We start from the raw sequence: 11857 nt of genomic DNA, 5'->3' as shown, positions 1-11857 counted from the left end.
CAGGGGACATCTAGGTCAATTGGCATAACAAAGCTTATTAAGAAAATGTTCTGCATCCTACTTTGGTGAGTGGCATCTGGGGTCTTAAAAGCTTGCAAGCAGCCATCTAAGATGCATCAATTGGTCCCAACCCACCTGGAGTAAAGGAGAATGAAGAACACCAAAGACACAAGGTGAGTATTAGCCCAAGAGACAAAAAGAGCTACACAAACCAGACTTCATCAATCTGAGTCCAGAAGAACTAGATGGTGCCCGGCTACCACCAATGACCACCATGACAGGGAACACAACAGAGAGTCCCGGACGGAGCAGGAGAAAGGTGGGTTGCAGAACTCAAATTCTAGTGAGAAGACCGAACTTAATGGTCTGACTGAGACTGGAGGAACCCCAGAAAGCTTGGCCCCCGGATTCTCTATCAGCCCTGAACTAAAACAATTCCTGAGGCCAACTCTTCAGACAGGGATTGGACTGGACTGTGGGACATAAAGTGATACTTGTGAGGGTTGTGCCTCTTAGCTCAAGTAGATACAAGAGACTAAACGGGCAGCTTCTGTCTGGAGGTGAGATGGGAAGGCAGAGAGGGTTAGGAGCTGGCTGAATGGACATGGGGAACCAGGGGTGGAAAGGTGGAGTGTGCTGTCACTGTACAGGGAGAGCAATTAGGGTCACACAACAGTGTATGTATAAATTTTTGTATGGGAATAAATAAAAAAAGAGATTTATAAATTCTAAAGCATTGGTGAATGTCAGGGGCCACTGTTACTGATCCTGGTAAGAGTAGCATCACACTCCACCAGCACCCCCGTTGGTGGTCTCCCCAGGTAGGTCTGCCTGAGTCCCACTTGCCCAGCTAGCTTATCATGGCCTACTGTCGTTGATGCTGTCTGTCTGTATCCAGGATGTATCCTTATCTACTCTCATTCCCCCGTACCCACATAGTGCCCAGCACAGGAGCTCAGGAAATGCTGGCTGAATTGCAGTGACTTGGCCACAGAACCACAGCAATGGGGGCCCTAATTGGGCAGGCAAGCCTGGGGATAGGAGGCAAGGGACAGGAGTAACCAAAGCAGGGGCAGCCTTCGGAAGTGGTGTTGGGGTTGAAAAGGTTTCCGTAACTACCTTCTCTTGTGACAAAATGTCTGTTCATTGTTAATGTCATGGAGCGCCAGCCCTCCTTTCCCTGCCCAGAACACAGGAAGGTGCCCAACGGCTATCTGGGCAATTCATGGATGGAACAACTTTTCCATAAACTTGACCAGGGATGGATTCTCTCTAACTTTTTCCTAGGGCCCTGCAGCTCACAGTGCTTGTATGCATACTAACCGAAAGGTTGATGGTTCGAACCCACCTGAGGTGCCTCAGAAGAAAGACCTAGCAAGATGCTTCCAAGAGATCAGCCATGAAAATCATATGGAGTATAGTTCTACTCTGACACACATGGGGAAGCCGTGAGTCAGAGATGACTGGATGGTTTGATACCTCCAGGAGGTGCGCTTATTTCCACATTAGTAAGAAGACTGGGGATCCAAAAGTCTTGGGGTAGGAAAGGGTACACCCAGGATCTGAACTTAGCCCTTGTGAGTCAGCCTGGGCTCCTTCCAGACCTCCACTGGCATCCGGAGGTCAACGGCACCTTTGGTCTTTTCAGTAAAAGGTAACACTCCACTCTTAACATGGACAGTCAACGTCTTCCTTTAAAACCACCATCCATTGTGATCCCTCCAGCGCAATTTGTTTCTAGTTAGAAACGTCCCATTATTCCAGCTGTGATGAATGCCTCTGGCCTGAAATAGCTCAACTTGTGATCACAAGCCATGCTGTTCTTCAAAGAAACGAGATTCCCCTGCTCCCATTTTAAATGCCCCGTTGGGTGAACACTTGGACCCAGCATTTAATGGGCCCTGCCAGATCAATGAGTGGAAGTGATGTTTGCCCCATGAGCCCCCTTTGGGTCTCCCTTGGCCAAGCCTCCCATTATGCTGGAGAAGCCACGCCACGGTAGGATGCTGGGGGCCACAGGCAGCACCTCTGTTCCAGCACCCTCCCGTGGGCGTGCTTCGGGCTGTATCTGGTTTCCTGCCCAATGCACACAAAGCAGGGGAATGCTTCCAGCAAGACGCAAGTGGCGGGGCTGGTACAGCCTGGTGGGAGAATCATGGAATAAAGCCTATGGGGGTCACTGGCAGGTGCAGAGTTTGGAAAAAATATGACACTGCCTGTTTAGACTGGGATCACCTCGTAGAACAGGGGCCCACGACAAGAGCTGAGCTCCTGACTCCAGCGTCCCCTGTGCAGCCGGAGCGAGATTGGAATGCACATGCTGTACTCACCTTAGACCAGTCCCCCGTCTTCCACTCGTAGCAGCCGGAGTAGTCCTCACACGCCTCCTCGGACTTTGGCCTCCTGGCTGCGTCGCATTTTCCTTGTGAGTTGGTGCATGTCACAGTTCGTTTTTGCATCCCTTTACCACAGTTGGCAGAACACTGCAAGACACCACTCAGATATTTAGTTCAATCCAATTCAGCGCCAGTCCATCAACACCTATCAAGTCCCTGCTATATGCCAGGTCCAGTGCTGGGATGCAAAGGTGAGGATGACACGGTTTCCATCCTCAAAAAGCCCCAGGTCTTTCTTCTAGAGGCTTATCCACATAGTCCCAGCTGGGACTTCTGCCAATGGCCAGTGGTGGAGGGTTTGGGTCAGGAGGACGGGGCACAGGAGTCAGGAAGGGGAAGAACTCAGGCCATCTGGGAGGTCCAACAGGGGCTCGTTTCCAGGTCCAAAAGACCAGTGCAGTGGACCAGGTCAAAGGGCAAATGTGGGGTAGACACTAGGGTGGAGCAAGGGGAGGAAACTGAAGCCAAGGGGCCTGAGGCCCTGGCTCATCAGGGACACGTTTCTGCTTGGGCCAACCCAAGGCAAAGGCACAGAGTCAGCGGGGAGAGGACAGGATGGGGAGCAAAGCCACAAGCAGTGGGTAAACCCTGGGAGAGAGCTACAATGAATGTTTTCATGTGGATGCCAAGACCAGTATCAGAGTAACGGTCCCTCCGGTGGGTGTTTTATTAACTTGCTGGAAGATGTGGGAAGCAGCAGCGTGGGGAGGAGACCAGAGCAGGGGCTGAAGTTGACAAGTGATGTGCAGGCCTTCAAGAGCTCAGGATGCCCACGCCATCCAGCAGCAAGATCCTGGGAAGGAATGATGATGGAGCAGGAAGTGACGCATGTAAACACAGAGGATGCTCTGGGATGCGTTGGGAACCTGCTCCCAGCGTGCTCCACCGGGATGGCTGGAGAGGGCTGGCTCACCACAACAAAGAAGGGAGCCCGCCTAGTGTTGGTGGGTTGGCAAGCAAACAGAAGGACATGGTCTGGCAAGCCTGGGGAGCTGCCCTCTGACCTGCTGTGTGTTGGTCAGTGTGTGACCCCAGTGGAAGCCCCGTCCCCACAATGGAGACAAACACAGAACTTGTGGGGATGGTGGCTGAAGACTGGATTCCAGGCATCGAGGAAGCCAGAGCTACCCAGGAGATTCTCAGTGAGATTTCCTACAACAGTTGGGTGCGAGAGCTCTTGGGGAGAGTGTCCACAAGCTCTAATGGCACACAGTGGAGCCCCAATATCTCTACTTTCAGTTTTCATACTTGCTCAGTTTATCAGAAATATGGGAGGCTGAAGGAGCCCTTGTGGCACAGTGGTTAAGCACAGCTGCTAACCAAAAGGTTGGCGGTTCGAACCCACCAGCATGTGGCAGTCTGCTTCCATAAAGATATACAGCCTTGAAAACTCTATGAGGCAGTTCTACTGGGTCCTATAGGTCGCTATGAGTTGGAATCACCTCGATATCAAGGGGTTTGGTTTGGGTTTCATAGCAGTGATTTTTGTGACTTTTAAAATTTGCACTGTTTTCTGAAAAAAAAAAAAAAAAAGTACATAAAATGACAAACAAATATTATTCTTAATGAGATATTTTTGCTATCAATATTTATCCCAAGATGTCATCTAGATTTATTTTTCCTATGAATTCAATTTAGCTCTCCATCTGAAAGTCCCATTGGGTTTTCTTTTTAGACTAATTTCAAATGGGTTGCTTTGGAAGAATTATACATGCTCCAGAAACTGGTTACGAGACATCCTGCGGGGAGCTGGGAGAGCAAATGCATTTGAGCCTGGATGCAGGGTGAGGGCTGGTTTAAAGGGGCCTTGGAGTATGAGCAGGGTCCCTGGTGGTGCAAATGGTTAACTGGATCAGCTGCTAACTGAAAGGTGGGCAGTTTAGTCTACCCAGAGGCACCTTGGAATTAAGGCCTGGTGATCTACCCTATGGACAACAGTTCCACTCTGATACATGTGAGGTCGCCATGAGTCGGAACTGACTTGACGGCAACTGGTTTGGAGTGTGAAGGATCCGTCCCTGGAAACTTTGCACACAGGGTATGATGGGGTGGGACAAGGAGGGCTGTTGTGGGGAACCCTGGGCTCCTGCATGGAAAGGCTGCCCTTGCTCAAGCTGCCAGCTCTGCTCCTCTTCCTAGGAATCGTTCCTGGCCATTTCAGCAACTCAGTCCTTTCACTGGGCTCTAGGCTCCTCCTTGGCCCCGGGACCCACATGGCTGGTTCCTCCCAGAACTAAGAGCTCCTTACCATTTCTGCTTACCTGGGTTTCTGCTTTGTCTTATCTACTCACCTCTCCTTGCCCCTTCCCGTTGAATTTCTGACAGTGAATTTCCAGCCTATTTCTTGACCAAACCCTGGTTCACCCTTTGGACCAGTAGTCCCTTTGCTGGAGCCCCTTGGCCTTAGAGAAGGGCAGTGCCTCAGGATGGCACTGCCTCTGAGGAGACCTGGCACAGGCGGGTGGTGGCCAGTTTCTCTTTGCTTCTAATGCAAGGACAGGGACTGGCAGCCGAGGACAGGAGGGGGTCACTACCTTTGGCTTCTCTCTGGATGTTTGTTCCGCATTCTAACTAGATCGGGAGGAAACTGGGGTGGAGGTGGTGAGAGCGATCAACAATGCTGGCTGAGTAAGAGCAACCACATCACTAAAACTCTCCCTCAAGGAAAATGAAGCCCATTCGTTCCCAGAAAAAGAAAGGCTAGGGGGCTTCCACACACAGGAAGCTGCAGAAACACCAGCTTTGTGAGCATCTCATGGGAAAGGATTTGATTCCAAGTTGAGAAAGAAGCATTTTGTTCAAACCTGGGTTGAACCAGAATTAGACTGACTGATGTAGATACTAGTCCAGGATTAAGCATGTACATTATCTATGTGTATATTTAAAAAAAACAAAACAAAACCCTGTTGTCAGGTTGATTCCAATTCACGGCTACCCCATGTGTATCAGAGTGGAACTGTGTTTCATAGTGTTTTCAATGGCTGATTTTCTGGAAGTGGGCTGCCAGACCTTTTTCTGAGGCACCTCTGGGTAGACTCAAACCTCCATTCTTTTGGTTAGCAGCTGAGTGCACTGACCATTTGCACCACTGAAACCAAAAGCCAGTTGCTGTTGAATTGATTCCAACTCAGGGTGACCCCATATGTATCAGAGTAGAACTGTGCTCCACAGGGTTGTCAATGGTTGACGTCTTTGGAAGTAGATCGCTGGCCTTCTTTCTGAGGTGCCTCTGGGTAGAACTGAACCCCCAACCTTTCGGTTAGTAGCCGAGTGCTTAACCCTTTGCACCACCACTCAGGGACTCCTACATAGATACAGATATGTCTTTAAGTCTTGCCCCAGTTGTCTCGCGTTTTCCAAATATGGTGTTCTTTAATGCTGTAACAACTGATCATTTCAGGCTTGGCTATTTTGGTAAGAAGGCATTTTTTCCCCAGTAAGAGAGTTTGAGTGAAAATTTACAGTTTTGATAAGACTAAGGCACAAATCTTATTTGGATCAAGAGTCAGTTGATTAAGGGCCTTAAGGCTCACCTGGTAGGGAGGGAGGGGACTGTCTACCTACTCCCTCCCCCTCCAGCAAGTAGCCAAAAAAAAAAAAAAAAAATTCCCTTGCGTATTAAACTTGCAAACCTAAGTGCGTATGAAGAAAAAAATTAAAAAACATACGTTTTAAATTCTTTCATTTTCTTAATGGATCATAAAGGGTAGGTTAAAGACTCAAGCCTTTCAACAGATATGTGTCAAGATCTGTCTGAACACCAAACTCCATTTCAGAGCGGCCAAGGGTGGCCTTCTCGTTCATTACAAATGGGTTGATTACTTTATTATTCAAAAGAACTCCAACTGTTTGGCAATAAAAAGAAACTTCAGAAACATTTTCCGTACTGGAGAGAGTGTCTTGGACACAGCCTTTTTGAGTTTTCTAAAACACTTGTGATGCAGGACCTGAGCAAAGCCTGTCCTTGATTCAGTGATTTTTTTGTTTGTTTGTTTGTTTTATATCCTAAAAATCAAAATCATTAATGTAAAGTGGGCCTGTAAGGATGATATCATCTAAGATAAAATATTTCCAGGATCAGTCTTCAAAATTAAAATGTAAGGCTTAATCAACCTCTTTCCAAAATGCTCCACAGCATGAGATTCGTAGCTCTGACTCGCACACTAAAGACTCTCTCTCCTAGCACTGGGCTCTTGCAATATTCAAAGACTGCCATGGAGTTAAAGGAGTCTTGAAATTACCTTCCCAAACAGATCACACGGCAGTGCAAATATGCCCAAAGGAAAATCAAAAGGTGTATCCATATATTTGTTGTTGTTAGGTGCCGTTGAGTCAGTTCCGACTCATAGCAACCCTACAGGACAGAGTAGAACTGCCCCATAGTGTTTCCAAGGAGCGACTGGTGGATTTGAACTGCTGACCTTTTGGTTAGCAGCCAAGCTTTTAACCACTGCGCCATCAGGGCTCTCTCTCTCTATAGATATACATAAAAATAAACAAAAGACAAACCTATTCCATCAAGTAGATTCCGACTCATGGTGACCCCATGTGTGCACAGAAGAACTGTGCTATATCAGGTTTTCAAGGCTAAGACCTTTTGAAAGCAGATGGCCACACCTTTCTTCCAAGCCGCCTCTTAGTGGGTTCAAACTGCCAACCTTTTGGTTAATATTTGAGAGCTTAACTGTTCACACCACCCAAGGATATAGACAGATATAGGTATATATCTACATGTGAATTTTCACAGGAAATGAGGTCAAATAGTACTTGTCACTGTGGGGAAGTGTGTTGTTATTTCAGATGGAACCTAAGAATACTGGAGCTAGAAAGTAACTTTGAGGTGATTTGGGGATGGCAAGGACTGTGATTCAAGGGACTGTGTTGGCAACTCACAAGCACCATGGGATGAAAGGTAATGCATTGAGGTTCCTGTGGACAGGGCCCAAGACCCTCTTGGTGGTCTCCCCACCAGCAGGAAGCCCAGGCACCCACCTGTGACCACTCTGATGCCTCCCAGATGGACAGGCAGTCCTGGCCTTCGCAGCTCTGCACCGGTGTCGGCTGGGGGCCTGGGCAGTAGAAGGGCCGTGTGGCGATGTGGGTGCCATTCTGCAGCTGGTACATGCAGGTCACCTCCCGGTGCTGGATGCCCTTCTCACAGGTCGCCGAGCAGGGGCTCCATGGCCCTGCTGCCCACCTGCCCAGAAGGAGGACAGACAGTGAGAGGACACCTGGGCGGAGAGGCCAGCTTCCTGAGGGCCTTCCAGGAGGTCATGGACAACAGCCTGTGTGGGAATGAGGAGGCACACTCAGGGACCTGTGCAATCTACTTTGGCAATAATTCCAGAGTCCTGAAGCAGAGGGCGTGACTGGAATGGTCACCTGACTCAGGGCAGAAACCCTTCTGCACACAACACCCCTACGATACAGACTGACTTACTGCTCCCATTGGCCACTCCCTCCTGCAGTGGTACTACAGAGCCTGCCTGTTGTCACATGGCCTGTCGTGTGTCCATCCCACCTTCCTTGACACTGTACTTGGTCACATGACATACTTTGCTCCATGGATGTGCGCACACATGCTTGTCACGTCCAAGCAGAAGCTCCACGTGTGACTCTGTGGTTCAGTCTTGATTCTCTGTTTCTGCCCTCTGCCATGAGAACTACAGGTCCCAATACAGGGGATGTGCCTATAGCCTGGGTACTGGAGCAAGATGACACATGGAGCTCAGTCAAGCTTAGGCAGCCCAAAGCCACCACAGCCTTCATGTACTATGAGGAAGAAATGTTTTTATTTTGTTGTAAATCATGGAGATATTGTGATTGTTTGTTACTACAGCAAAAGCTGACTAATACAGCCCCTGACACATGGTCCTCCCATTCCAGCTTGAACACACCAGGACGAGGTGTGCCTCACTTTCCAAAGAGGGCAGGTCCTGCTGGTGGTGACTGTGATGCTTGCCTGTGGCAATTTGGGGGTCCCAGGAAGACTCAGCTTTAAAGTGCTATTCTAAACTGTCTCCCTGCCTAGTACTTTAACAAACCCAATTCTGACAGGGTCTCTGTTGGCCTCAAGGTGTTGGAAAGAAGCTGAGCAGTTTGGGAGTCATGATTTCTCAGGACAGAAACGGGGCTCTGGGTGCCCTTTTGACAACACAAAAAGACTCTGTGCTTTGGGTTCTGGGTGAGCCAGCCCCCTCTGCCCTCTTTCTTGTCCTGATTCAAATATTCCTCGTTCCCAGGAGCCCACCACTTAGCAAAACAGCCCAACATGTGGATGGACAGCTCTGATAACCATCTGGTTCTTCCTTCTTAGTCAAAATATCTCTAAATTCTACCTGAAGCAGAAAGCTGATCATGCTATCCCACTGTTTAAAAACACCTAGAGGGTTTTCCCACGGACAGGGTCCTTCATGTGGGCATGGGATGGCCCCAACCTTCTCTTCATCTCAGTTCCAGCTTACTTGCTCATTTGTCTGTTCATTCACTCTATATTTTTTTAGGGTTCATCATGTGCCAGGCATTGTTCTAGGTTCTGATGATGAGGCAGTGAATGGAGTTAAGCCCCTGCCCTCTGGAGCTTACATTCTAACTGGGATAAACAGTAAGCCAATGAACAATATAACATATATCGTATCATATCAGGTTATAGGTAAATACAGAACATGCCACACGGTAATAAGTGCTTTAGAGAAAAGTAGAGCAGGGCAATGGGGCATTGGTGGTTCAGTGACAGAATTCTCACCTTCCACAAGGGAGACCTGGGTTTGATTCTCAGCCAATGCACCTCATGAGCAGCCACCACTCATTTGTCAGTGGAGGCTTGCATGTTGCTGTGATGCTGAACAGGTTCCACTGGTGCTTCTGGACTAAGATGGACTAGGAAGAAAGGCCTGGTGATCTACTTCCAAAAATCAGTCAATGAAAACCCTATGGATTGCAATGGTCCAATCCACAGCTGATTATGGGGATGGCGCAGTACTGAGCAGTGTTTCGTCCCGTTGCGCGTGGGGTTGCTATGAATTGGGGGCCAACTCGACAGCAGTTAATAACAATGACAGAGCAGGGCAAGGCAGAGCAGGGAGCAGTGAGTGGGTGAGCAGTAGGGAAGGCCTTACCGATAGGGGACACTGGAGCAGAGACAGGAACGAAGTGGGGAGTGAGCCACACAGAGATCTGGGGAGAGTTTCAGGCAGAGAGCACAGCAAGTGCAAAGGCCCCGGTGCAGGAGCCTGCTGGCAGGGCTGCGGAGCAGCAAGAAGGCCAGGGTGGCTGGGGTGAAGTGAGTGAGCAGGAGGGCTGGGGCCAGGGTGGCACCAGGGAGCCCATGGAGGAGGCAGTGCAATGGTTCAGTAGCCTGCAGTCAACAGTGTGGCCTTTGGTCCTGGTTCCTGAGAGCTGAGCCACACCTGAGGCCAGTGAGCAGGGGGCTGAGCAGATGGCTGAAGGCGGCACACAGGGCAGCTCGTGCGTACCCCTAGCTCCCAGCCAACCCTGTATTAGTTTAATAATAATCAATAATCCTTTACCAGTTTCCCATTGCTGATATAACAAACTACCACAAACACCAGAGATTCCTTATCTTGCAGTTCTGGGGGTCAGGAGCCTGGCACGGGTCTCACTGGCAGGGCTGCATTACCTAATTTCACCTGCCCCCACCACGGCAAAGATGCCGTGAAACCCACGTGAAACTGCTCACGACAGATTGGCAAGTAAATACACTTAAGTCCGTGCCTACCTTGCTCAACTGAAACCCGGTCCATACCGTGTTTACTGGTTAATCTGCCCCTTCCTCACTGGGCTAAAATCAAGGTGTCCCCCATTCCTTCCCCTCTACCTCTCAGCTCTGTGCTGGGTTCTGACATACATACAGACATGAATATGGTTGTCTGTCTGGGAGACAGACAGACAACCAGGAGACGTGTGTGAGGCTCCCTGTGGAGGCTTGTGGGGAGCACACAGAGGCTTCTTGCTCATCTCATCTTGTGGTCAGGGGAGCTGTCTGTGCCAAGTCTGCAAGCACGAGCAGGGCCTGGCCAGGAATTAGCAAGGCCCCTGTAGACTGTTTCACTCGGTAGCCATTTGTCATTCTAACACTTGCTAGATGAATAAAAAATTGGCAATGCGAGTGAACGGTTAGAAGCAGGGAGGAAAAGAGGTGGAAGGAAAAAAAGAAGGAAGTATCTCCCAAGTCCCAGGCAGGTAAGACCCAAGAGAGGAGACTGGCCTTCAGTTTGTGCCGACGCCTGGTACCTGCTGAGAACCTGCACCTTTAAGCCTGAAGTACGCGATGAGCGTCTACAAGAGACTCCCCACGCCATGCACACAGACACTTTGCAGTTTGTTTTTACTGTTTTCTCAGGTCAGCTTCTTGCTCCTGATTTTGACAAGTACACCAGGATGTGGTGGGAAGAAAATGACTTTCTTGAAACTTTTTTTTGGCTGAAAGAAACCATTTCACTTGAATGACTATGGCTTCAGGAGGCCCCATTTACAACACGTGAACCACACTGTACAACTGAACGTTAGAGTAAAATGTCATTAATTCTAAATTCAGAAATTTGGGAGAAGAACTACAGTTACATAAAACAATTTATATTACAATTACAACTTGAGCCTTATTTTTTTTTCACTCATGTCCTGTAAAACCTTAACAGCAACATTTACTAGTCAAGTTTGAGTTAGCAGCCCTTCTTAAGAGCAACACAACTGGAATTCTTTAGAAAACCACTGTTCACTTTCCTACTACAGGCCAACCTTTCCACAGTTCCTCCGAGGGAGGGACTTGCTTTCTGTCCAGCACAGACTCAGCTCCCCTGCACGTAGTTCAAGTTAAATTTTTCTAATAAGATACAGTGGCGTGGCCACTACAGGAGACCTGTATTAGTATCTCATTATTGCTATAACAAATGACCACAAACACTACAAATTCATTATCTCACAGTTCTGTGGATCGAAGCCTGACATCGGTCTCGTGGGGCTAAATTTAAGGTGTTGGCAGGGCTTCTGGAGGCTCTGGGGGAGAATCCATTTCCTTGCCTTCTAGGGGCTCTCCACAGACCTTGGCTTGTGGCCCCCTCCTCCATTTTCAAAGCTAGTAACAGTGGGTCGAGTCCTGCCCACATCACATCACTTCAACCGCCTCTTCTGCTTCCCTCTTCTACTTAAGAACCCTTGTGGCTACATTGGGCCCATTCAGATAATCCAAGTAATCTCCCTATTTTAAGGTCAGCTGCTACCTTAATTCCCCTTGGCCGCGTAACCTAACATATTTACAGGTTCCAGAAGTAGGATGTAGACATCTTTGGTGGGGGGGCATTATTCCACCTATCACAGACCCCAGCACATCTGCAATCCTAAACAATTTCAGCTTCGATCCAAAGTTCAGTTTCTATTCCATCGTGACTTGGTTGAGGTTTAAACTAGGTAAAGATTTTGTGAGATCTGCTGAAATGTGTTGC

General features: G+C 48.7%; 1 protein-coding gene across 1 annotated transcript in view; it reads right to left on the bottom strand.

Annotated features, from left to right (window-relative positions):
* The window catches only part of ADAMTS17 (ADAM metallopeptidase with thrombospondin type 1 motif 17), a 479690-nt gene that overhangs the window by 20533 nt on the left and 447300 nt on the right, over window positions 1-11857 (bottom strand). Inside the window, exons 21-22 of the mRNA XM_004372648.2 lie at window positions 7389-7593; window positions 2331-2483 (exon numbers count right to left, since the gene is read on the bottom strand). Coding sequence (XP_004372705.2) covers window positions 2331-2483; window positions 7389-7593 — 358 coding nt within the window. The remainder of the gene's footprint in view (window positions 1-2330; window positions 2484-7388; window positions 7594-11857) is intronic.

Source organism: Trichechus manatus, unplaced genomic scaffold (assembly GCF_000243295.1).
Source record: "Trichechus manatus latirostris isolate Lorelei unplaced genomic scaffold, TriManLat1.0 scaffold00019, whole genome shotgun sequence".
Lineage (NCBI taxonomy): Eukaryota > Metazoa > Chordata > Mammalia > Sirenia > Trichechidae > Trichechus > Trichechus manatus.
The sequence above is the reverse complement of the archived record's forward strand: the minus strand, read 5'-3'. Positions and strand labels throughout refer to the sequence as shown.